Source organism: Neovison vison, chromosome 13, assembly GCF_020171115.1.
Source record: "Neovison vison isolate M4711 chromosome 13, ASM_NN_V1, whole genome shotgun sequence".
Lineage (NCBI taxonomy): Eukaryota > Metazoa > Chordata > Mammalia > Carnivora > Mustelidae > Neogale > Neogale vison.
Window position 1 is genome coordinate 48809287 of NC_058103.1, and position 27662 is coordinate 48836948.

Consider the following 27662-nt stretch of genomic DNA (forward strand, 5'->3'; position numbering starts at 1 on the left):
ACAGAAAAAAAATCCATCCCAGTTAGACATTATCGTAATTCTCATGCTCAGTCACTTTCACTGAGTAGGGCACTTGGATTTTATGGAGGATGTTTTAAGAAATAGCCTTAGGAATGCCCTTGCTAAACTTCAATATAAACGCTTTTCTTTTTATTAAAAAAGAAGTCTCTTAATTCTATTGATCTAATAGAAATATATGGTAAGATGTAATTAAGTTTCTTTTTGTCATGTTAAAGAAGTGTAAGATGCAAGAGAAAATATTTACTTCCCCCGAATCTTGAATTTGTAAAGAAATATTATAAAGCCTGGCTTTTTGGATATTGGTCCTTTATAAATATCTATCTCCTTTACTTAAACTCTTCTTTCCCAAAGTCCTTAAAAAGGTAGTATTTGGGGACGCCTGGGTGGCTCAGTTGGTTAAGCAGCTGCCTTCGGCTCAGGTCATGATCCCAGCGTCGTGGGATCGAGTCCCGCATCGGGCTCCTTGCTCAGCAGGGAGCCTGCTTCTCCCTCTGCCTCTAGCCTGCCACTCTGTCTGCCTGTGCGTGTGCTCTGTATCTCTCTCTCTCTCTAACAAATAAATAAAAATCTTTAAAAAAAAAAAAAAAAAAAGGTAGTATTTGTTTTTTTTTTTTTTTTGGTTTTTGTTTTTTTTTTTTATTTTTTTTATTTTTTCCAATTTATTTATTTTCAGAAAAACAGTATTCATTATTTTTTCACCACACCCAGTGCTCCATGCAAGCCGTGCCCTCCACAATACCCACCACCTGGTACCCCAACCTCCCACCCCCCCCGCCACTTCAAACCCCTCAGATTGTTTTTCAGAGTCCATAGTCTCTCATGGTTCATCTCCCCTTCCAATTTACCCAAAAGCACATACCCTCCCCAATGTCCATAACCCTACCCCCCTTCTCCCAACCCCCCTCCCCCCAGCAACCCACAGTTTGTTTCGTGAGATTAAGAGTCACTTATGGTTTGTCTCCCTCCCTATCCCATCTTGTTTCATGGATTCTTCTCCTACCCACTTAAGCCCCCATGTTGCATCACCACTTCCTCATATCAGGGAGATCATATGATAGTTGTCTTTCTCCGCTTGACTTATTTCGCTAAGCATGATACGCTCTAGTTCCATCCATGTTGTCGCAAATGGCAAGATTTCGTTTCTTTTGATGGCTGCATAGTATTCCATTGTAAAAAGGTAGTATTTGTTATCTCTAGTTTATGTATCCTCCTTTTTCACACTTCCTAGTTCATATTGTGTTTCTTTATAAGTTAGCGTATTTTATCAAAATTAAAGTGTTGTGAAAAAAGTTGCTGTTTCTTGATCTTTCTGTTTAGCCATTATCTGTTAATGGAAGGTAAGGATTTAAAATCCCCCCCTTTTTTTTTTAAAGATTTTATTTATTTATTTGACAGAGATCACAAGCAGGCAGAGACAGAGAAGGAAGCAGGCTCCCTGCTGAGCAGAGAGCCCGATGCGGGGCTTGATCCCAGGACTCTGAGATATGACCTGAGCCACCCAGGCGCCCCCCCCCCTTTTTAAAAAATTTTATTTATTTTGGAGAGCATGCACAAGCAGGAGGAGGGACAGAGAGACAGAGAATCTCAAGCGGACTCCACACTGAGTGTGGAGCCCAAGGAGGGCTCGATCTCACAACTGAGAAAATGACCTGGGCTGAAATCCATTGTCAGTGCTTAACTGACTGAGCCACCCAGGCACCCTAATATTCTTTAATACACATTATATTTCCTTCTTCCCACCATACATACCTTATCATACATATACTTTCTGCCTTACACCCCATGCCATGGTTATATGTTAGGTTTTTTTGGATTAGTATTCAAAGTTTACATTATTATGACTGTAAATGCTGTTACATATACACCACTTTTTCTTTCCTACTTAACCTTTTACTTTTACTGGAATTAGTAATAGTCTTGTTTTCTTGTGTAGTTTTCTATGTACCTACTAATTCAAGCTTAAACTCTATCTGTTGCTAAATATCCTCTTAAGATTTTTAGATTCATCAGCTGCTCTTATCAATTTAATCTTTTTTGAGGTTTTTATTTATTTTACTAATCTCTGCACCCAGTGTGGGGTTCTAACTCATGACCCTGGTGAGATCAAGAGTCACATCTTTGGGTTGCATGAGATCAGGTTTGTGAGATCAAGCCTCATGTGGGCTTAAATTCTCTATCCCTCTCCCTCTGCCCCTCCTCATGCTCTCCTGTTCTCTCTAAAGTAAATAAATAAATCTTTAAAAAAAGAAAGAGTCACAAGTTCTTTGACTGAGCCATTTCATCTTCTTTTTTTTTTTTTTTTTTAAAGATTTTATTTATTTATCAGAGAGAGAGAGCACAGGCAGACAGAATGGCAGGCAGAGGCAGAGGGAGAAGCAGGCTCCCTGCTGAGCAAGGGGCCTGATGTGGGACTCGATCCCAGGACGTTGGGATCATGCCCTGAGCCAAAGGCAGCTGCTTAACCAACTGAGCCACCCAGGCGTCCCCATTTCATCTTCTTGAGACAGTTTCTCCCAGGGTCTTCTGATCTTCTGTAGTCCAGACTGGTGACCTTACGCCTGTTGTACATCTCTCATAATTCCCTTCACTTTATCCTGGATACTCCCTTAGCCTTTTTTCCTGTATTGATTCCTTCATTTCTTGTATACCATATTTTTCTCTTGATTTATACTTTTGTTTTTACTGTGGAACAAACTATAAAAGCCTAATGCGAAGGGGTGCGTGGGAGATAAAAACTTTTGACCTGTTATGTCTAAGCGTGTCTTCATTTTACCATGACATTTGATTGATAGTTTGTTAGGATCTTATTCTAAGTTGGAAATCTGTCTTCTAGCTTCTAGTGTTAAGGTTGAAGTCTGGAACTGATCTAATACATACGTTGTATACGACCCGCTTCTTCCCTTCACCCTAACCTTGTAGAATATTCTTTTTGTATCCAGGAATCTGACGTTTTAATTTCATTTATTAGCTGAGGACTAGCAGGGCCCTTTTGACTTATTTTATTGTGATTTTATCCTTCCATTTTCTGTTTGCTAGGTGATTCTCCAACTTTTTTAACTTATTTATGGTGAAGTAGTAAAGCAATCAAAAATGCATAAAATATAAATACACAGTTTAAGGAATATAGCATTTTTCTCAATAGAAATCTCCAGAAGGTAACCATTTTTATGGTAATCACTGCCTTGCTTTTTCTTTTATAGTTTTACCATTTAAACATGTGTCCCGTGCTCGCTTCAGCAGCACATATACTAAACATGTGTCCCTAGGGGCACCTGAGTGGCTCAGTGGGTTAAGGCTCTGCCTTCGCCTCAGGTCTTGGTCTCGGGGTCCTTGGATCGAGCCTCACATTGGGCTCTCTGCTCAGTGGGGAGCCTGCTTCCCTTCCTCTCTCTCTCTGCCTGCCTCTCTACCTACTTGTGATCTCTGTCAAATAAATAAAATCTTAAAAAAAAATAAAATAAACGTGTCTCTAAATTTTATAGCTTCATTTTGTTTTATCTTGAAGCAGAATTCCTTTGTTTTTTGTTTTTTTTTCTTGAAGATTTTATTTATTTGACAGAGAGAGAGATCACAAGTAGGCAGAGAGACAGGCAGAGAGAGAGGGGGAAGCCGTCTCCCTCCTGAGCAGAGAGCTGGATGTGGGGCTTGATCCCAGGACCCCAGGACCACAACCCAAGCCGAAGGCAGAGGCTCAACGCACTGAGCCACCCAGGCGCCCTAAAGCAGAATTCCTTTGTATGTATCCTTCTTGTCTGGCTTCTTTCTGCCAATATTATTTCGAAGATACAGCCACATTTTATGTCACTATAGTTACTCATTTTTCTTCCAATATTCCATTGTATGAATATGCTACAATTTATTCCACTCTGAGTAGATATTTGAGTTTCTAGTTGGGAGGTATCACTAATAATGTTACTTGGGAGCCTTTGTATACATGTCTTTTAGGAAACCGGTGTGCTTCTTTCTCTAGAACAATATTGTCCAATAGAAATATAATGTAAGTCATTTTAAATTTTAAATTAAATTTTAAATTTCCTTATAGGCACATTAAAAAAGTAAAAAGAAACTCGTGAAATTGAGTTTAATAATGTATTTTATTTGACCTAATCATTTTAGCATATAATGCATATAAACATTGAAATATTTGACATACCTTGTTTATACTGAATCTTTGATACCTGGCATATATTTTACACTTAAAGTCCGTTTTATTCCAGTAGAGCTACATTTTAGGTGCTTAGTAGCCATATGTGGCTAATGTCCGCTGTATTGGACTGTATAGCTCTAAACAGACATGTATATCTCCAGCAGTAGAATTGCTGGGTCATAGGGTATGCATATATTTTTTTAAGTTTTTGATTTTTTAAATTGAAGTATAACTGACATATAGTGTTATCTTAGGTTTAGGTATATATATATATATATATATATTTTTTTTTTTTTTTTCTTTATGAAGTGATCTCCACAGTAGGTTAGTTGCCATATGTTAACATACAAAATTTTCCATTGTTATTGATTATAGGGTATTGGCATATCTTGCACTTTAGTAGATAATGGCAAAGTTTTTTAAAAGTGATTGAGCCAATAAATAAATAAATAAATAAAATTATTGAGCCATTTTGCACTCCAGTGGCAGTGTGTTGAGAGTTCCCATTGTCCTGCATAATCAATAACACTTAGTATTATCAGGCTTTTCAGTTTTACTCTCTGATAAATGGGTTAATAGTTTTCATTGTGATTTAATTTGCATGTCTCTCATTACCAAAGAGCTAGAGCTCTTATACGCCATTTGAATTTCTTTTGCTAAGTGCTGATTTGGTTTTTTTCTATAGGGATTTTTTTTTTTTCTTTTTTAAGCAGGCTTGTTGCCCAACATAGGCCTTGAACCCACGACTCTGAGATCCAAGAGTTACATGCTCTATTGATTGAGCCAGCTAGGTGCCCCTGTATTGGGATTTTTATCATTTTTTTTTTCTGCTGAACTTCGAGTTCTGGATACGAGCCCTTGTGTTTTATGTGTCACATAAATCTTCTCCATTGCATACTTGTCTTTTCACTTTCTTAAAGGTCTCGATGAACATTGTTTTAATTTTTAATTTGAAGTTATGTTTATCAGGCCTTTCCTTTATGGATAGTAATTTTTTTGTCTTGTTTAGAAAATCCTTTCCTATCCAGAGGTCGTGAAGATAATATCTTGTTTTATAGTACCGGTTTATTAGGTCTTTATGTAATAAAATATCCAGCTAGAATTGTTGTTTGTGTAGAGTATGAATCGGAGTTGAGTTTCATTCTTTCTGTATGGGTATCCAGTTGTTCACTCTTTATATGCTTCCCCACCTTCCCATAACCCCACCCTCATACCCTGTAATACTACTTTGTTGTAAATCAAGAGTCTGTATATTTATGGGCTTGTTTCTGGACTCTTTTTTTCTTTCATTCATCTGTTTGTCTGTCATTATAACATTATAACAATATCATATTCTTACTGTAGATCCCAATAACGATTACAGTAAGTACTTCTACTTCTTGGAATAACTGCCTGATTTTCTTAGCCTTTTGCATTTCCATATAAGTTTTGAAATTATCTTGTCAATTTCAGCAGACAGACTTTTTGGTTTTGACTATGATTTTTTTTTTTAAAGATTTTTATTTTATTTATTTGTCATAGAGAGAGAAGCGAGAGCAAGCACAGGCAGACAGAGTGGCAGGCAGAGGCAGAGGGAGAAGCAGGCTCCCTGCCAAGCAAGGAGCCCGATGTGGGACTCAATCCCAGGACGCTGGGATCATGACCTGAGCTGAAGGCAGCTGCTTAACCAACTGAGCCACCCAGGCGTCCCGGTTTTGACTATGATTTTAATGAAGTCTGTGGACCAGTTTGAGAATTGATATATTTGCAATATTAAATCTGTACTTCTTTTGTTACGATGTATTCCGAAGTACATGATGTATTTTTTATTCCATTGTAAATGATACTATTTAAGATTTTTGTTTTTCATCTTTTTGTGTTCCACGGAAATAAAATTTTATTTTTTATGAATTAAAATAATTTGGGGTACCTGGACATATTGGTTAAGTGGCTGATTCTTGATTTTAGCTCAGGTCATCATCTCAGGGTTGTGGAATTAAGCCCTAACTCACCCATGTTCAGCGCAGTCTGCTTGAGATTCTCTCTCTTCCTCTGCCTCTGCACTTCCTTCTGCTTGTGCACTCTCTCTCTTTCTCAAATAAACTATAAAATCTTTAAAAAAAATTTATCTGTACAATATTTTGATTTTTTTTCATGGCTGTATTAGTCTGGGGTCTCCAGAGAAACAGAAACACACACACACACACACTCTCTCTCTCTCTCTCTCTCTCTCTCTCTCTCTGTCTCTCTCCCCCTCTCTTTCTCTCCTTTCCCTCTCTTCTGTCTCTCTCTAATAAAGGTAGGCGAGTCCAAAATCTGCAGTCAGTAAGTCAGAGACTCAGGGGAGCTGGTGGTATAGTCCTAGTCCAAGTCCTAGTTCAAGGTAGAAGACCAAAATCCTGGCTCAAAGACTGGCAGAGAGAAAGAATTTTTTCTTACTTAGCCTTTCAGACAGGTCCACTCACACTGGGGAGGGCAGTCTGCTTTACTCAGTCTACCAATTCAGTTGTTAATTTTACCCAGAAACCTTCATAGACACACTCAGAAATAATGTTTAACCAAATGTCTCAGCACCCTGTGGCCCGGAAGAAGTGACACATAGAATTAACTGCTGTAGTGGGCAGTCAAATCATCTATAAATCTCTTCCTTTCTAATTCTTACACTTTTATTTCTTTTTCTTGCTGGACTGCACTCTCCAAGACCTCCAGTACAATATGGAATAGAGATGATAGAGCAAGTATCCTTACCTTTTTCCTGATAATCAGAAAGAAAGCTTTTAGTATTTAGCCATTGACTATGATGTTTATTGTAGTTTTGTTACAGATATCCTTTTACTAAATTAACTGGGAGCTTTTATTATGAACGAATGTTGACTTTTTTAGGTGTTCCCTAATTCATTGATATTATCATAATTACTTTTCTTTTTTAATCTGTTAGCATGGTAAAATATTTTTGCTTGATTATCTGACATTAAATCAACTTTAGATTCCTGGGATAAATCCACTTGGTTGGTCACATTTCTTTTTTTTTTAATATGTATTATGGAATTTAGTTGATATTTTACTTAGGCTTTTATTTCTAAGCTGATGAGTAAAGATGGCTTATTTTCATCTTTTTTTTGAGCTTTTATATCAAGGCTAGTCTCACAAAAAGTTGGGAAATCTGTTCTGTTCTTTTTTTCTTTTTGTCTATTTTGTTGTTCTTCTAGTTTCTTTCTTAATGTTTAAGTTTGTCAGTGACGCCATCTAGACCTATATAATGAACAAGTCTCAACAAGTTAAAAAGATTGAACTCCTAGAAAGTATGTTTTCTGATCATAATGCAGTTATTCTAGAAATCGGTAAAAAGGAGAACTTAAAAAAATACTATAGGTTCAGAAATGAAGAAATATACTTCTAAATTCTAAATGTCAAAGAGGAAGCCATAATGGAAATTAGAAACTATTTTAAAATGCATACTTTAAAAAATATTCTGTATTAAAGTCTGTAGGTTTTTGTTTTGTTTTTGGTTTTTACAAAAGTAGGTCTTAGACTACTTAAGTTTTCTGTTAGTTTCTGCTCTGTGAGTTAAAGAAAGTTTACCGAGAGCAACAATTAGAGGTGGGTTTTCCCCCACTTTTTTGTTTTATGTTTGTATTTGAATAACTATTCCAGTAAAATGTTAATAATTATAAATAAGACTCTCTGAGGTTTTTTTTTTTTTTTTTTAAAGATTTTATTTATTTGGGGTACCTGGGTGGCTGAGTCAGTGGGTTTAAGCCTCTGCCTTCGGCTCAGGTCATGATCTCAGGGTCCTGATATCAAGCCCTGCATCAGGCTCTCTGCTCGACAGGGAGCCTGCTCCCCCCCCCCCCACCGACTGCCTCTCTGCCTATTTGTGATCTCTCTCTGTCAAATAAATAAATAAAATCTGGGGCGCCTGGGTGGCTCAGTGGGTTAAGCCGCTGCCTTCGGCTCAGGTCATGATCTCAGGGTCCTGGGATCGAGTCCCGCATCGGGCTCTCTGCTCAGCAGGGAGCCTGCTTCCCTCTCTCTCTCTCTCTGCCTGCCTCTCTGTCTACTTGTGATCTCTGTCAAATAAACAAATAAAATCTTTAAGAAATAAATAAATAAATAAATAAATAAATAAAATCTTAAAAAAAAAAAGATTTTATTTATTTGACAGAAAGAAAGCGAGAGAGGGAACACAAGCAGGCAGAATGGAAGAGGCTTCCTGCAGCACAGGGAGCCCAATGCAGGGCTCGATCCCAGGACCCCAGGATCATGACCTGAACGGAGGGCAGCTGCTTAATGACGAGCCACCCAGGCGCCCCATGATTCTCTGACTTTGATATAAATATTTTGGCCTGTATTTTAACTGTGAACTCTTTTTTTTTTTTTAAAGGTTCAAGAGCAAGTACACCCCACTCTCTCAGCTAATGAAGAATCTCTCTCTTATATTGAAGAGCTGATTTTTCAGCTGCTTAATAAATTATGCATGGCTCAACCAAGGACTGTTCAAGATGTGGAGGTAAAAACTATTTTGATATTTCAAATATCACTGAACCATTGTACAGATTTTTAAATTAAATCTTTATCATTCTAAATCATTATGGAAACTGAAACCGTTGAAATCATATGTGGAATATGTGCCAAGTTTATTTTCAATAAAGGTATCAAGGCAAATCAGTGGGGAAAAGAAAGTGTTTCAGCAAAAAAAAGTGCTAAAATAACTGGATACATTTATGAGGGAAAAACCCTTGAAATCTATTTCATATAAAAATTAATTCAAGATGCATCATGGTCTTAAGCATAAAAGCTGAAACTGTAAAGTTTTAGAAGAGAATGCAGAGAATATCTTCTTAACCTGGGGTTAACCAAATATTTTTTTTTTACAGAGGACTCAAAATGCAGTAAGTGTTAAAGAATAAAATTAACAAGAAAATGAAAAAGGTGTAAGTGACAAACCAGGAGAAATGTTTGTGATATATATTCCTTACATAGGATGTATCCAAAATGCTGATTCCTACAAGACAATAATAAAAAGACACCTTCCTCCCTAAAATGGACAAAAGTCTTAAACAGATACTTCAAAGAAAGAAGATATGATATTGAGCAATAAGCACATGAAAAATGCTCATGCTCTTTTTTTTTTTTTTTAAAGATTTTATTTATTTATTTGACAGAGATCACAAGTAGGCAGGCAGAGAGAGAGGGGAGGAAGCAGGCTCCCTGCGGAGCAGAGATCCCGATGCAGGGCTCGATCCTAGGACCTGAGCCAAAGGCAGAGGCTTTAACCCACTGAGCCACCCAGGCGCCCCTAAAGTAATCCCTACACCCAGTATGGGACTCAAACTCACAGCCCAAGATCAAGAATTGCATACTTGACTGACTGAGCCAGCCAGGTGCCTTTCAAGCTCTTAAGTCACAGGGAAATAGAAATTAAAACCATATTGAAGTACCGTTTCACACTGCTTTCAAGGGACAAAATTAAAGACTAATAACACCAAATACAATGTAGCATGACTAGAACTCTTACACATTGCTAGTGGGAGTATAAAATGGTATAACCACTTTAGAACATTCTTTGGCAGTTTCTTACAAATTTAAATATACAGTATATCTACCCTATACCCAGCAGTTTTACTCCTAAATATTTCACCTAGAGAAATGAAAATATGTGTTCAGAATGTGACTTATGTATGAATGTCCAAGCAGTTTTATTCATACTAACCAAAAATTGGAAACCACTCAAATTTCTATCAACAAGAAAATGAATAAACAGATTGTGGTTGATTTATAAAATGGAATATTATTCAGTAATAAAATGAAAGAATGAACTATTGATATGTGCAATAACATGGCTATAAGTCACAGACATTATATAGAATGAAGAAAGCCAGACCTCAGAGAGTACATATGGTATGATATATTTATATGAAGTTCAGAAACAGCTAAAATTAATGGTGATAGACATCAGAATGGTGGTTGCCTGTGAGATGATAGAAATATTCTGTATCTTTATTAAACTGATGGTTACACAGGTGTAAGCATTTTTCACCAAAACACTGAATTGTACACTTAAGATCTGTGCATTTTACTGCATATAAATATCACTTTAATAAAGGACTAGTAAAAATCTTAAGGATATTTACTGTTCGATTAATATACAGACATGCCTCTAAAAATTATGTGAATTAGTGCTAAAATACTTGTTTTGGCTTAGTTACATGGGAGTATTTTTAGGTTTTTAGAAATACATATCAGTACAGCTTTCAGAAATTACTTTTGTACTTTACTATTTACATTACCTTTCTTTTGAAAATTGTTTCTATAATAAAGCAGCAACTTCCAGTATGAAGGAAAATCTTAATTTGGAGGAATTGAGACCTTAAGATTTTTTGGGACTCTTGGAATTAAAGCATTTGGTTCCCTACTCTCAACTCGTAAGACATTAAGTATAAAAAAAAGCATACTTCTCAATAGCTAAATATGCTAAAAGAGGAGAACATAATTTTAGAAAATAGGAAGTCCTGCTACAAATTGGAGTTTGATTCACCTATCATTAGTTCTCATTATTCATGTCAACCACTGGTTAAATTCTAGATTAAAAGAACCATAATAGTAACCTAAAAGGCTTAGATTGTTTTTGGCAGAAGATGTGTTTCCTGAAGCCATTTTGAGCTTTGTCACCTACTTGAACCTTGAAGAGGTACAAGGCATCTTCTTTTTAAAATTCTACTCTAGGGATGCCTGGGTGGCTCAGTTGGTTAAGCGGCTGCCTTTGGCTCAGGTCATGATCCCAGCGTCCTGGGATCGAGTCCCACATCGGGCTCCTTGCTTGGCAGGGAGCCTGCTTCTCCCTCTGCCTCTGCCTGCCACTCTGTCTGCCTGTGCTTGCTCTCGCTTCTCTCTCTATGACAAATAAATAAATAAAATCTTAAAAAAAAAAATATAAAATTCTACTCTAAAAAAAAAATTCTCGATAGAAGCTCTAAGGTTAGCAAAAGGAGACTGCTGTATAATAATGTATAATAATGAATTAACTGCTTATGCTAGGTAAATAATTTTAACCCTAGGAACCTTATGTAAAATCACCGGTGAGTATTTCATACTGGTTTTAATCTCTCCTAATGTTACTACTTTTCCTAGTTCTCATTCCATCTTAGTTATGCTTGTGCTTAAAGTGTTCTGTTTAAATTTCACCTTTTTCTTCACTCCTGGGAATTGTGTGGAAAAAGTCTTGAGAGTCCTGTTGATTCTTTTTTAAAAATAAGTAGTTATTACAGGAATCTGAACATGTTATGTCACTATTTTCTGTAGCATTAGCGATGATAAAATTTAGTTTTGTATGAAAAAGTTATGAACACTTCTATTAACAATAGTACTGCTGTGATCTGAACAGGAACGTGTTCAAAAGACCTTTCCTCATCCAATTGATAAGTGGGCTATTGCTGATGCACAATCTGCCATAGAAAAACGAAAACGAAGAAATCCTCTCCTACTGCCTGTGGACAAAATCCATCCTTCATTGAAGGTAGTAAAAAAAAAGAATATTTAAACATTGGGAAGTTCTTTGTCATGAATAATACCTAATAATATATTGGTGTATTTATATAGTACTTCTATAGCATGGTCTATGTTAGTAGTATGTGCATGTACTTGTGTGTACTTGGATGTACTTGTACATACACATATGTACATATGTGTGTGTATATATATATATATATATATATAAATGTGTGCACAAATAAAAATAAATAACTGATAAAATCGGATTTCCTTTCAAATAATATTAAAAGTTATCGATAAGCAATAATACATCTTTGTGGTATCTTCTGTTGAGTACTACCCCTAACTGATTCTCAACCTCTTGTTAGGCACGCATATATTGTCGAGGCACCTGGATGGCTCAGTCACCTAAGTGTCTGCCTTCTGGCCATGATCTCAGGGTCCTGGTTTTGAGCTGTTCAGTGGGGAGTCTGCTTCTCCTTCTCCCTCTCCCCCTCCCCCACTTGTGCTTTCTCTCTCTCTCTCTCCTGCTCTCTGTCACATAAATAATAAAATCTTTAAAATATATATATATATATATATATATTATATATGTAGTCAAAAGCTATGGTGGTTTTGACTGTTTTAAAATTAATCTGTATTTATCATAGATATGTTTATGTGCATTGAAAAAATAGACTAGGGAATATTATTTGATCTATAGAGAATATTTGATGTATGTGGATTTGAATGCCCTCTTGGTAGCAATTTCAAGACATCCCCTAACTCCTCCCTCATATGCACACATCCTCCCCTCAGTACAAACCACGGTCATTTGGGGATATTGGTTACAGGTCCTTGAAGATAGCAGATACTTGTCTAATGGGTTTTGGATAAAGTATTAATTAAGAGGTTTTCAGTGAAGTCCTGGCCAAGATTTCTATATTAAATCAATAATCTCTTCCTTGATACTAAAGGCAGATGTTAGATTAGATTCTTTCTTAAAAACCCCTCATACTGGGACCAGTGGCTCATTCTGTATCCTATTATACCTATAACTTTAGACATTTGGTTTATAGAAAGTTTCTTTGTAAGCAAGAATGTTGGAAAACATTTTTAAGTGTCTAAGTGATACTTGACAGTGCCATTTTTTGGGAATTAAATTGTTTTTTTTTCCACAGGAAGTTTTAGGGTACAAAGTGGACTATCAGGTATCCCTGTATATTGTGGCTGTATTAGAGTATATCTCAGCTGATATTTTGAAGCTGGCTGGTAATTATGTTTTTAATATCCGACATTATGAAATATCTCAGCAGGACATTAAAGTGTCAATGTGTGCAGATAAGGTAAGTGTTAAAAGGTATTTAAACTTGAATATAGTGACTGTATGTCATCTCGACCTTTTTTATACATGTTGATATTCATAATTTTTATAATTCCTGGTGTTGGGAGACAAAAATGCTGGCATTTTAGACAAACCATGTTATTTTTAGCATATGGCAGGATGGGAATCTCCCCCCTACCCCATCAGGAATCTTTTACCTACAAGAAAAAAACATCCAAAGCCTCAAGCCAATTTAAGAAAAATAGTTAGAATTTTATCTTTTTAGAAAGAAAATGTATACAGAGCATTCAGGTACTTTTAAGTACAAGTAATTTTGAAAAGCATACTTTGGTTTCACAGAACAGTGGGGCACAGGTAGAGAGCAAAATACTGTGATTCCAGTGTTCTTGCTTCTAATACTTTTTTTGTAAGTTACCTTGTTGCTTCCTGGCTATAAGCCTCTGGGGGAAGAAACTGAATCTCTTTATTTTCCTTTCTCCTCCTTTTCTTTCCTTTCTACTTTTTTTTTTTTTTTAACTTTTTCAATCAACATTTTTGGGTATCTGTCTATGTGCCAGTCGCTGTCCTGAGCATTAATGGTACCACATTGAACAAGACAGCAATCCGTGTGTTAGAAGGAATTCATTTTAGTGGGAAATAAAAATATTGTAAAAAATATAATAATTGCAGCATAGTGTGATTAAAAACTATCATAAGCCAAAGATACAGTGGAGAAAGTGATCACCTCTAGCATGGAGGAGAACACTTCATAGATAAGGTGCCTAAACTAGACCGCTAAGGGTGAATGACCCCTAGAACTTGGCACATGCCAGTGGTTCTCTACTTTGATTGTACATCAGAACTACCAGAAAGACTGCTGATACCCGCATCTTACTCCCAGAGGTTCTGATTTACTTGGCCTGGTTTAGGACTCTAACCTCAGTGTATTTTGAAAGCATCCCCGGTGATTCTGATGTGCAGTTATGGTTGAGATCTGCTCTAGTGTGTCTTGGTCTCAAAGATCATTTTTCACTTGAATTTCATAGTAGAAATTCCTTGACATTTCTATTTTGACTTCTAAAGTTATGATTACATGCTTTTAAAAAAAAAATTTCTTTCTCAGACCTTAGAAAAGTTGCAGGTACAATAAAAGATACTCCCCTGTGCCCTGAACCATTTGAGAGTAAGTTGCCAACATAGTTTACAAATAAAAACATTCTTCTGCATACCCATAGTATGACAATCAAAATCCATGAAATTAACTTTGATACATTATACTCTGTAATTTTCAGGCCCCATTCAGGTTTTGCCCATTGTTCCAGTGATGTCCTTTATAACAGAATGATCCAGTCCAGAATTAGTCATCTATCTTTCTGTCTAGAAGAGTTCCTCATAATTCTTTAACCTTTGCGGCCTTGATAATTTTGAGGATTCAACTAGTTATTGTTTAAAATGTCCCTTACTGGGGCTCAGTCAATTAAGTATCCGACTCTGGATTTTGGCTAAGGTCTTGATCTCAGGATCGCGAATTCAAACCCCACATTGGGCTCCACAAGAAAAAGTTCCTTACTTCAGTTTTTTTCTGATATTTTCTCTTCATTAGATTTAGGTTATGCATCTTTGGCCAGGAATATCCTAGAAGAATGCTGTACTCTTTTCATTGCATTTCTCACATGGCATGCAGTTTTGATTTGTCCCTTTTCTGGTGACGTTCGTTTTGATCACTTGATTAAGGGCTGTTTTCCAGGCTTCTCTGCCCAATTTCCCTTTTGTAATTAATAAATATTTTGTGGAATATTTTGAGATTGTGAATATCTTGTTCCTCTTTGCACTTGAAATTTCTTCATTTGTTTATTTTAATATAGACTCGTGGATTCTTATTTAATATGCTCTCCATTATTTCATTACTTATTTTGATAATTCACATTGTTCCAGATCTGGCCAGTGGGAGTTCCTTTAAGTTAGCTTCTCTCTGTATCATTCTTTGAACACTTTCCTTTGACAGAAGATGTTCCGGGTTCAAATTTTCTTTACATGCTGCTCAAGCCTGATTAGTCATTTTCTAAAAACTCCAGGTTCCTTTTAGTGAAGAATGGTATTTAGAAACCAAGATCTGGGTGCTAGATAAGCTCACTGCTATTACAGTGTACATGTTCTGGTCTCTAGAGGCCAGATTTGGGGACTGTGTGTGTATATATACATTATATGTATACAACACATCTATATTTATTTCTTACCAATGTTTTTGTTGTTATGGCAGCCCAAGAAAGCTAATACAGACGTGTACTTTCACAAGTTGTTTCTTTTCCAACATAGGTGATATATGTTAGCACCAACCTACATTTAGGTGGGAATGGACCTATAAGACAGGTAGTAATTCAGTTCTGCTTAGAAGATAGTATTTATTGACCTATTTCTGAGTGGGTATAACAATTTTGGAAAATCTGCTGCTTTACCATTCTCTCAGGCTTAAGCTTCTAACTCAAGAACTACTTTGTGTCTACCAAAAAGGAATTATCTATCTATATATGAATTCACAGATATCTCCAATTCAAAACTAATACCACAGGGTTCATTTTAGCCTACCCTTGTTCATGTTTGTAACTGTCTTTCTGACAGAAATCTGGCTCCCATTTTTCGTAATATATTTTCTTATTTGATCTGTTCTCCTGTATGTAACCAATCTCCTAACAGTCCTCTCTTCCTGCACTGGTATAGGCACCTTCTTTAACTGCTTAATAGCTGTTGCTGGTATAGTCAATATGCATTAGAAAAGCATCACACTATGTTCTGTCATGTGCTTCCACAATAGTATCCTTTTCTTTTTCTCCAAGTGTGTATAGCTTTCTTTACAGTAGGACAAAGAAGTACCACTACTTTGAATGCCTGCTCTTTACAGACATAGTAGTATGCATTTTACGTACATTACCTCATTGAATTTTTTTATAAGTTACATTTTACGTAGAAGGAACCTGCTTTAAAAAGAATAAATAACTTGTCTGTAATCACAGGTAAGTAAGTGGTTGAACCAGGATTTTGGCTCAGATTGTTGTCCTTCAAAGGTATGCTCTTTTTTGCGATTATATATGTGTGTTTATGTGTGTGTATGTATGTACATACACACATATATGTGTATACACACATATTATATAAATTAGGTTTATCTTCTTTCCATAAATATCTATCTATCTGTGCATATCCAGTTTTGAATGTTTTTTCCCTTCAACTTTTCATATTTCTCTTATTTGAATTTTCTTACATAAATTAGTTTGTAATACACATAACTCTCATTGTGTAATGTTTTAATTCTAAATACCTTGAGACCATTTTATAAAAGTATGGAAAATAAGTTTCAGTATTACTTATATTTGTCAGGTTTTGATGGACATGTTTGATCAGGATGATATAGGTTTGGTTTCTCTCTGTGAAGATGAACCTACTTCTTCAGGTGAATTAAACTACTATGACCTTATCAGAACTGAAATTGCAGAAGAAAGGCAGTATCTACGGGAACTAAATATGATCATAAAAGTGTTTCGAGAAGCCTTTCTTTCTGACAGAAAGCTGTTTAAACCTTCTGTAAGTACCTTTTTGGTTTGAAACTATGTACCAAGTTGAAATTCTGTGTAATCAAAAGTTAAATAGCAGCTTAAAATCATAAATAAGAAATTTTTATATTTGGAGTATATAAGCAAAAATACTCTATTATGTAGTATTTATAGTTTTAAAAATATGTGAATTGTTCCACATAAAGGGCATGACAGTGAACGTTAGACATAAGTGCACACAGCTGCCCTGATTAGAAAGGGGGACTACATGGGAATGAAATAATTCCGCTGTGCAAGATTTGAGGTTTATAATCATTCGTTTTCACATAGTGAAAAAGATGTATGGTCTAGAAAAGAAAGACTTAGTACTTTTTCATGTCTTTTGGTAGGTACTTGAAGGCAGTGGCTTAAAGTTTTAGCAGTGGAGCTTTTTAAGAAGTTTATGCAGAGTGCCATATAAACAAAGACAGAGCTATTCCATTGGAAAATGGGATAGAAGTGGTGGGAAATAGGATGGGAGCCTTGTCCTTCTTTTTCTTAACTACTGTAGCTTCTAAAGTCAACTTAAGGAATAAAGCTAGACAAATAGTGTCTTTTTTAAAAAGTTTTTTTTTCCTTTCCTTCCTTCATCCCATGACTTATTTTTCCTTAGATGTCTGTGTCTGCCCTTCACTTTAAGTATTCAGCCTTTTTTCTACCTCCTGACTTCCTCCCCCAAATAACTATTACATGAGTGAATGTGCAGACACAGCTGGCTGAGTGTTTAAGATTAGGAAGTGATTTAGCCTCTTTGATTCTTTTCCAAAGCATGAGTTTCAGTGATAATGTAAGGTTTTTTAGTTCACTTTTTTTTTTTTGTACGTATGTTTAGTTTAATGTTTTGTAGCAGCTCCCACTGGACACAATGCTTTAAGTAATTGCATTTTGTCATTTTCAAAGTACTGTCTGTTTTATGTGACCCTTATAACCTCCTCTGAGATGGATAAGACAGGTATTAATATCTCTACCTCACTGAGATGAGGAAATTTACACAAAATGATTATGATTTGGTAGGTTAGTTACAGAGGTTGATCTTGAACTTGAGTTCTTTTATACCACAGTATAACTGGTTCTAAAAATAAATACCTAGCAGATACTGGTAGCTTATTTTATCTTCTTTGGCCCATTAGTTTTCATTCCTCAGGAATTAATTTTTATGGGATCTCTTCTCACTGATAGTACTGATTTGGCAAAAAATTTCATGATACTGAAGGGCTAAGAGAAAGAGGGAATTCCTTTTTTCCCTTCATATTGTATCCTTTTTAGCTTTTTTTAGCATTTAGATATGGATTCACTATATTTACTGTATTTTTTTCTATTGAATTTTTTAGTCTCAAAAATACTGTAAATTTTTGAGGTAAAGACCATCTGAGATCAGAGCATAGTACTCAGCAAATATTTGATAAAGCAATGAGTGACTTAAAACTAATCTTAATTTACTCGTTTAGGCCCTACCCCTTTGTCTTCAAGACGCTCGCTCACGTTTGTGGATAACCTAATATATGCCAAGAGCAGTTTGTAGAAACCATCTCATTTAATCCTACTAGGAACCTTACAAATGAATGTAGTAGACCAGCTATGTGACCTTGAGCAAATTACTTAACTGTTCTGAGCTGGTTTCCTCCTTTGTAAAAATGAGGATGATCATAGTGCCTATCTAATAAGGCTGTTAGGAGATTACATGTCAAGTACTTACAATAGTGCCTGAAACACAGTAAGTGACCTGCTCCAGAGTCATTTATCTAACAGGTATGGGGCCAAGATCCATACTCAGGTCTGTTATGTTCCATAGCATGTAATGTTTCCATTACAAGATAGAAGAATGATGATAGTTGACCATAATCTGCATAATTAGTCATAATGGTCTGTGTCCAGAAGACTTAACATTGCTTAATTCAGATGTAATTCACACATGGAAGTTTGAATTAAGTCTTAATTCGTCCCCACATTTAGGAGACAGGTCACAAATTATGAAACTCGATTGTATTTGGATTAGGAGTCATGTCTTCATTTTGAACCCAGCTTTGGTTAACTAGCTCTGTAAGACCTTGATAAAGGTTTTTATCCTTTTAGCCAATTTTAAAATATTCAAATGCCAGAATTCTCTATATAAAGAGTTGTTTAGATTTATTCACTATAGGAGATTCTAGAATTGTTGAACAAAACTATCTGCAGTCTGTATTTCCCAATAAATTTACTGCGTGTAATTCAGAAGGTTTTTTAAATTTTGCTTTTATATTCATGATGGACTTATGCTTTGTTATAGAATATATGCCTTGGAATATATTAGTATGCAGTTGGATGAAAATGCACCCTTAACACTTATATTACTTATATTTAGTAATTGTTAAACTATTTCAACCTCACGTGTCTTAACTTTTCTTTTTTTCAGGATATTGACAAGATTTTCAGTAACATTTCAGATATACATGAATTAACTGTGAAACTTTTAGGTTTGATTGAAGACACAGTTGAAATGACTGATGAAAGCAGTCCTCATCCGTTAGCTGGAAGCTGTTTTGAAGATTTGGCAGAAGTAAGTTTACAAAACTATTTTGTAATTCTCATTGAAGTTTTAGATAGTGTATTAAAAAATTTAGTAAGATATTCTCTGTGAAAATTAGAGGATGTTCCTGACTGCTATAAAACAATATTTTGCATTGAACCAGTAGCAAACTGAAATTGCATTGTCTATATTTTTAGTGACACTTATTTTATAGTGTATTATAGTGTATTTATGATAATATTTATGGTGAAAGTTGGTTGGGTAGTAATATTTAGGACTTTCCCCCCCCTCCCCAGAGTCTCATTTATTTATTTGACAGATCGCAAGTAGGCAGAGAGGCAGGCAGAGAGAGAGCGGAGGAAGCAGGCTCCCCACTGAGCAGAGAGCCCGATGCGGGGCTCAATCCCAGGACCTCAGGATCATCACCTGAGCCAAAGGCAGAGGCTTTAACCCACTGAGCCACCCAGGTGCCCCAACATTTAGGACTTTTTTTAATGGCACATGCGTTTAAGGTGAAAGAAAATAGATTCTTTTGACCGTAGCTGTTTAGCTTTTGTAGATGGTCTTAATTTCCAAAAATTGAAAAGGAGGTTTATATTTTAATATTTTTCCCAAGGTGAAAATCATTTTGTCTTTTAAGTGATGATTATAAAAATAATATAGCTCATTGTAAAAATACTCAGAAAAATAGAGGCAAGTATAAAATGAAAGTCACTCAATTTAGCAACACCCAGAGATAACTTATCTTTACAACATATATTATTTTAAAGATTTTATTTATTTATTTGACACATAGAGAGAGATCACAAGCAGGCAGAGAGGTAGGCAGAGAGAGAGAGGGGGAAGCAGGCTTCCCGCTGAGCAGAGAGCCCGATGTGGGGCTTGATCCCAGGAGCCCGAGATCATGACCTGAGCCAAAGGCAGAGGCTTTAACCCACTGTGTCACCCAGGCGCCCCATACAACATATATTATTTAATCCTTAAAAATATTTTTCTATATATAGATACAAATCTGTGTATTTACAAAAACAGACTGTTACTATTTTTTTCCTGGTTTTTTTTCCTCCTAAAGATTTTATTTATTTATTTGACAGAGAGAGATCACTAGTAGGCAGAGAGACAGGCAGAGAGAGTGGGGGAAGCAAGCTCCCCTCTGAGTAGAGAGCCTGACTTGGGACTTGATCCCAGGACCCTGAGACCATGACCTAAGCCAAAGGCAGAGGCTTAACCCGCTGAGCCACCCAGGCACCCGTCTCCTATTCTTAATATATCATGAACATTTTCCATTTTCCTTGTTAATAAAAAGACTTCCACACTTTTTTTTTTAATTATATCAGTTGAAGTTTAGTTGGCATACAATGTTTTATTAGTTTCAGGTGTGTAACATAGAAATTCAACAGTTCTGTACTTTACAGTGTTCATTGCCAAGTGTATAGTTATCTTCTGTCACCATACAACATTATCAGTGTTGTTGACTATATTACCTATGCTGTACTTTTCATCCTGTGATTTACTCACTAGAGGTTTGTACCTCTAATTCTCTTCACCTATTTCACCCACCCCTCACACTGTTTTTTAAGTCTGAATCAGTACCATGTTATATGGAGACACCATAACATATTTTAACTCCTTACTATTAATAAATGAATATTTAGGTTGTTTCCATTTTTTGTTATTGTAAACAACATACAACAAATATATTTATACTGTCTTCATAGTCTAATAATTATTTTAGGATGTATTCCTAGAAGTGGAATTGTAGTATTAAAGAGAGGACATTTTTAGAACTTCAAAACATTTTACCAAATTTACTTCCAAATAAGCTCTAATATATACTGCTCTTTTCCCCACAACTCCAGTTGTTATTCTATTCATTTTTGCCAGTCTAATGAGGGGGGAGAAAAGCTTTTATTTTATTTTATTTATTTTTATTTTTTTATTTTTTAAAGATTTTATTTATTTATTTGACAGAGATCACAAGTAGGCAGAGAGTCAGGCAGAGAGAGAGAGGGAAGCAGGCTCCTCACTGAGCAGAGAGCCCGATGTGGGGCTTGATCCCAGGACCCTGAGATCATAACCTGAGCTGAAGGTAGAGGCTTTAACCCACTGAGCCACCCAGGCGCCCTGAGAAAAGCTTTTATTTTTAAAACTAATGGTGAACATCTTTGTATATTCATCGGCTGTTTTTATTGCTGTTGGAAAATGGCAACAACAACAATAAAAGTGCTTTCTTTTGTTTTCATGTAAAAGATTTTCTAATGTTACAATCTTTGCCTATATTTTCTTGAAATATAGATCACTTTTATTACATCATTTTAGAGACAATTAAACTGATAGTAGAAGAGTATTCGCTTACTGATACCTAAGCAAAATATTCAGCCTTAATTTTTATTAGCAAGTTTTTATATTGTGATATCTTAGCATATTAATCTGTAGCCAGGTTGGTTGCTATTCTTTTAAAGATATCATGGTTCAAAAACAGTGTATTTTTTAATTTTTATTTTGTTACTGTGCTAAAATATACTTTATATAAGATTTGCCATTTTAACTATTTTTAAGTATATAATTCAGTGGCATTGATTAAATTCACAATATTATACAGCCATACAACTGCTCTCTTTTTCTAAAACCTTTTTATCATCCCAAACAGAAACTCTGTACTCATTAAGCAGTAACTCCCTATTCTTCCCTCCCTCCTGATCTAACCACCAGTAACCTCTAATTTACTTCTTATCTGTATGAAAATAGATACTTGATATAAGTGGAATCCTAGCAATATTCTTTTTTTTTTTTTGAAGATTTTATTTATTTATTTGACAGAGAGAGATCACAAGCAGGCAGAGAGAGAGGAGGAAGCAGGCTCCCTGCTGAGCAGAGAGCCCGATGCGGGCCTCGATCCCAGGACCCTGAGATCATGACCTGAGCCGAAGGCAGCGGCTTAACCCACTGAGCCACCCAGGCGCCCCTAGCAATATTCTTTTGTGTCTGCTTATTTCACTTAACATGTTCTCAGGGTTCATCCATCACAGCATGTGTCAGAATTCCATCTCTTCATATGGCTGAGTAATATTCCACTGTATATCTATATGACGTTTTGTTTATCCATTTATTTGATGATGGACACATGGTGTTTCCATCTTTTGACTATTGTGAATAATGCTGTAGTGAACATTGGCATACAATATCTGTTTGAGTCTCTGTTTTGAATTCTTCTGGATTATATGTCCAGTAGTAGAATTGCTGGGTCATGAGGTAATTCTTTGATTAGCTTTTTGAGGAACTGCTAAACTGTTTTCCACAGGAGCTACACCATTTTATATTTCTACTGCTGGTAGATGAGAATTGAAGTTTCTCTCATCCTCGCCAATATTTGTTATTTTCTGAAAAACATACAGTATTTTTAAAATACAAAAATGAAAGAAGTCTCTTAGTTATAACTAAACACTGGGAATATTGAATTATTGTCAAGTAATAGAAATTTATTGAAATACAAACATTTACAATTATGGACAATTTTTGTCTTGTTATTTTACTATATATTAGTCTTTGCTTTCTTTTTCTGATTTTGAAAAGTGTAGAGTGGATAAAATAGTAGTACCAGGTTTTGCTTCCTTGGAGAGTGTCTTAGGTGTAAACTCACTTTAACCTAGGTAAGCCTAACTGAAATTTCAAATCCCAACCTTGTTTTACTAATAAATACTCTTCATTTACTGGAAGTAAATGTGGATAAGCATTTTAATAGTTGGATAACTTATGGCCGCAAATTCAGTGACCTGTTTTAAGATCGTGTATCATTCGAGATCATTACATACATTTAAGAAAATTTCTTAAATTTAAACTTAAATTTAAGCTTAAAGTTACTGTTTGACCCCCAAAAGTTTTGAAACCTAGTTGAGAACTTGAATAAAAATTTACTATTAGATAATCTGCCATATTAGTAGAAAAGATGTTCTTTTAAACCTAACACATTCTCCTTTTTAAAAAAAAAATAGGAGCAAGCATTTGATCCTTATGAAACATTATCACAGGACATTCTTTCTCCAAAATTTAATGAACATTTCAGTAAGCTGATGGCCAGACCTGCAGTGGCTCTACACTTTCAGGTAAACTTAAATTGAATGTTTGTTTTTTGTTTTTGTTTTTGTTTTTATAAAGCAACCAAAGAAATAACTCACCATCTTATTCTTCAACATTTGTAAGTTCTGGAATCCTTTCATAAAGCACATAAAGAACTAATTAACCAGTCCTTCAAAATCGGTTCATTGTAAGCTTGTTTTAGATTATTTTCTGTTTTTTTGTTTCAAGTTCTTTCAGTCTGTCCTAAATGTAAAAATCTTTTATGGAATATTATTACACATACTGATTGACTACAAGAATCTGGCACATCCTAGTTCTGGGATATAGAGATTAATATGCAGAGCTCTTTTAGGATCTTATTCCCTACAGGAGCAGGAACAGAAATCATAAAGACTGGAGAATATCTTCATGTAATATCCATACTGACTTCTCTACCAGGCCTGTAATTTAAAGGAGATATTAATGGGGACTATACAAGTTAATTGATTCAGTAATGCAGTTAGATAAAATGAAAGAAAGTGGAGAGACAGAATTACATTTTAACTCTTTCAGTTAGCAAAGGTTAGTTACACTGGCATAGATCCTTGACTTTATACTGCTGTAGAAACATTCTGCATGTAGACTAGCTCTCTTCCCTTAGCATGTAAATATGGTCTTTATTGTCCTAAAACCAGCAAATAAACAAAACTTTCTTCGCTCTAGCCGTTGCCCCTTTCATTTTTTTTATTTTTAGCTAATTATCTTCATACTACTTTTTACCCTTCTTTATCAAACTGCTACCATCTGTATTCTGATCAGGTTAGAACACTAAAAGCTGCCTTTAAAATGAGCTTAATTGTCATTGTTTGTATATTTTGATTTCCAGTGGATATTTTCATTTCCTATTTATGCCTGTACTATTTGTTCCCTCCTTGTCCTTTTGGCTCCCACGATACTTCCTCCTAATTCTGATCTTCTTTCACTTCTTAGTCTCCATAATTGCCAATGTTTTTCAGCTTCAGTTATCAGCCCCTCTTCTGCCCCGCTGTATTCCTTGAGTGACTTTATCTGTACATTCTGCTTTAGCTGCTGCCTGTATGCTGGTGACTTCCTATTTGTATTTTCAAGACATAACACTCTTATGAGCACTGTGTGTCTGTTTACATTTTCATATAACCAGGTTCCCTTTGAACTAACTCCCTTGGATATCCCACAAGTATTTCAAATATAACGTGTTCAAAACTGACCTTAAAATCTTCTCCCTGCCTTCTTTACTGTAAATTCCCATTATAGTCTTCTACTGTATTCAATAACTTGTCAACTTGGAATAAAATTAACCTAATTTTCAAAACTTACTTCAATGAAGAAATAATTTTCTTAAGCTAAATCCTATATATTCATATAAACCATAAAGTAAGTGTTAGTTAAATGGGACAGTATACCTGTAAGATCTTTGCATAATCATTAAAAGTACTCACAACATTTGTTTCATTCCTATTTTATTAGGAATTCTTACTGTGGGATTTGAATGTTTTTGGACTCAATTATTTAACTGTGGCTCCAGATATACAGTGAAATTTAAAGACTTAAATAAAATCCCTTTTCATGCCAAACTTACTTGTACTGTATTAACTTTACAAAGATCTATTCAGGGTAAGGTGAAGAAGGTAATGCTTCATTAAAAAAACCTAAAACAAAAAACTTCTTCAGAAATATGTAGTGCACTCTAAGAATATTAGCTTAGGAGTCAGAACTTCTGCCTTTGGGCCAATCAATAATTATGGTATCCTGAGCAAGTCACTTAACCTCTGAGACTTAGTTTGCTAATTTTGACATGATGATAATGTATATCTGTTACGGTTTTTGTGAAAATCAAGTGGAAGTACATAAGCATGTTTGGCGTATATTAAAATACTCATTAACTTGTTTTATTTTTAGTTCTTCACTATAAATACACATTGCATTAGCACTTTAGGATACACTTTAGTAGCCATTTCAGTGCCAATTAACAAAATAACTGATCTTATAGACTTAATTTTAAAGTTTCATCTTGGTTCCAGGTAAAGCATTATATATAAAATATATAAAAATAAATCAGGTGATTCACATCACTATCTTTCATTATATGGTGAAAGAAATTAATCTTTAGGAAAATAAGTTGACTAAGCATATAATTGTAATAGGTCTGTTGAACAAATTATAATTTAACTTCAGTTAACAATTTATGAGAACTATGGGAGTGTTTGCCTGTGAGGATATTTAAGAAGTAACATAAGAGATTCTTTCCACATATATTGCTGTTATCTCTATTTATCTGATGAGGAGAAATAATCGTTTAAATAAGTCAACCTGATGACATTTAAAGTCAACATGAGTAACTTTTAAATCCCTCAAATTTTAGAAAATCATTTATCCTACAGATAATTAGTTTTCAGAACTGGGGTATGCCTAGCTGTACACTAAGATTTTTCAGGTGATATAAGGGCACAGACAGTCATAAGGCAATCAGTTTCTAGCCTGGCTGCTACCTTTTTTGTGTTTTTGTATTCTCTTTTTCAACTTCTCTTATGCATTATGCTTGCCATATTGAATTTCCCATTATGCACTGATCCAAGGTATAAAAACCTGCAGGGTCCCAGCCAGGGGGAACAAAAACCTTTTGCTCTTATAGGAGAGTTCATTGAGTGCAAAGCAAAAGGATTTTTAAAAGCAGGAGATAGGGTAATTGTGTTAAAAATAAAAACTTGTAGTAGCTAAAATGTCGTGTCATATCAAACTATATCTTGCCATATCTAGGAATTAAGAAGTGAGATCATTTACAAGAGTTAAAATTAATTATTTTAAAAAGTATCTCAGCATTCATTGGACATTAGAATAAAGGAGAGGGGAGGCTTGTGAAGTTCTCATACTGGGGATATGGAGTTAGAAGCAGTTAGAGATTCTTCCAGATGTTTCCTGTACTTCTAACTGTGACATTAACAACATGTATGTTTGGCTGTAAGAATGAAGTTAGACTTTGTGCAGAAATTGTCTAATCTAGCTCTTTATTTTGGCAGTGAAGATTGGCTTTGTCAATGTAGTTATATGACAAGTATTTTTCATAAAATAAATAAGCTAAATCTGAAGTTTATTTAATCATTTGTGAAACATATTTAAGTCACATCTATGATACACAATATCCCCAAAAGTACATCCTTCATAACCACTTAAACTTAAAACATTTCAATATACAAGAGAGTGTATAGCTTTCAAAATTTTTTCAGGGTATGGGGAAGCAAAAGCTTTTGAAGAAAAGTTATATAGGACTGCTGTGAAAGTTATTTTTGCTGTATTAAGAGATGAAGAAATTTATGTATCTATCTAATAACTTAAAGGAGGAAAAAACCCTTCATTTTATAGCACTTTAATTTCCATTTAGAACATGCTTTCTGTTACAGTTTTGGTTAAGTCTGTATCTTGTATTTTTATAAGGCATTTCTGTTAGGCATTGCTGTTATATATTCTTGATACCAGAGATATACAGTTGTATCTTTTTGCTTTGCAGTCCATTGCTGATGGTTTTAAAGAGGCAGTTCGTTATGTCCTTCCACGCCTTATGCTGGTGCCTGTTTATCATTGTTGGCACTATTTTGAATTATTAAAGGTAAGGTGAAACCTTCCTGAGCCAAAAGTACTTGCATTTATGAGACTTAAGAACAAGGTTTTTTTTTTCAAAAGATTTTATTTATTTGAGAGAGAGAGACTAAGCATAAGCAAGGGGGAGGGCAGAGGCAGAGGGAGAAGCAGGCTCCCGGAGGAACAGGGATCCCAGTGTAGGTAGGGCTCAGTCCGAGGACCCTGGGGTGGTGACCTGAGCAGAAGGCAAATGTTAACTGACTGAGTCACGCAAGTACCCCAAGAACTAGTTTTTGATCTGGTCATATTATTTTTAATGCTTTTTATTCATAAAATAAAATATCTTAAATGTCTACCTTCTTTTCCAAAGAGCCTATATTTTTTGTTTTCATTTCATTACCAAAGGTAGGAAGAGGAAAATATGTCTTTATCCGTCATTTCATAATATAGAATTTCAAAGTACTAACATAGACTACTTTCTTTTTACTCTTTGGAGGCACACAGTAACAGTGATTTAACTCTTATGGAAGTAATTGATAACTTCTATGTATAACATTGGTCTAAATTTCCATCTTGTTTTAATTTATTAAAAAAGCACTTTTAAAGTTGACTTTTTTTTTTTTACCATGCAGTATAGTATTCTTTCTCTCTTAGCTAGGACCCTAACAAAAGCAACAGCTAACAAAAAATTATGTTAAAACTTGAACTCTTTTTATGTATGTATTTATGTATTCATTTATTTATTTATTAAAGATTTTATTTATTTACTTGAGAGAAAGAGAGCAAGCGCAAGGGTGGGGAGGAGCCGAGGAGAGAGATAAGCAGACTTCATGCTGAGCATAGACTGCAATTAGGGCTCAGTCCCACAACCCTGAGATCATGACCTTAGCCAAAATCAAGAGTTGGATGCTTAACCTACTGAGCCATTCAGGTGCCCCATTATTTCAAAATATCTTG

At 35.1% G+C, this 27662-nt stretch overlaps 1 protein-coding gene across 3 annotated transcripts in view; it reads left to right on the forward strand.

The window, feature by feature from the left end:
• Positions 1–27662, forward strand: part of SOS2 (SOS Ras/Rho guanine nucleotide exchange factor 2) — an 83203-nt gene that overhangs the window by 12174 nt on the left and 43367 nt on the right. For 2 of the 3 annotated variants that reach the window (XM_044231876.1, XM_044231874.1), the window contains exons 2-8: positions 8532–8657; positions 11532–11663; positions 12799–12963; positions 16317–16520; positions 18921–19064; positions 23027–23137; positions 26635–26733. In XM_044231876.1, coding sequence (XP_044087811.1) covers positions 8532–8657; positions 11532–11663; positions 12799–12963; positions 16317–16520; positions 18921–19064; positions 23027–23137; positions 26635–26733 — 981 coding nt within the window. The remainder of the gene's footprint in view (positions 1–8531; positions 8658–11531; positions 11664–12798; positions 12964–16316; positions 16521–18920; positions 19065–23026; positions 23138–26634; positions 26734–27662) is intronic. The other variant, XM_044231875.1, reaches the window with a different exon arrangement.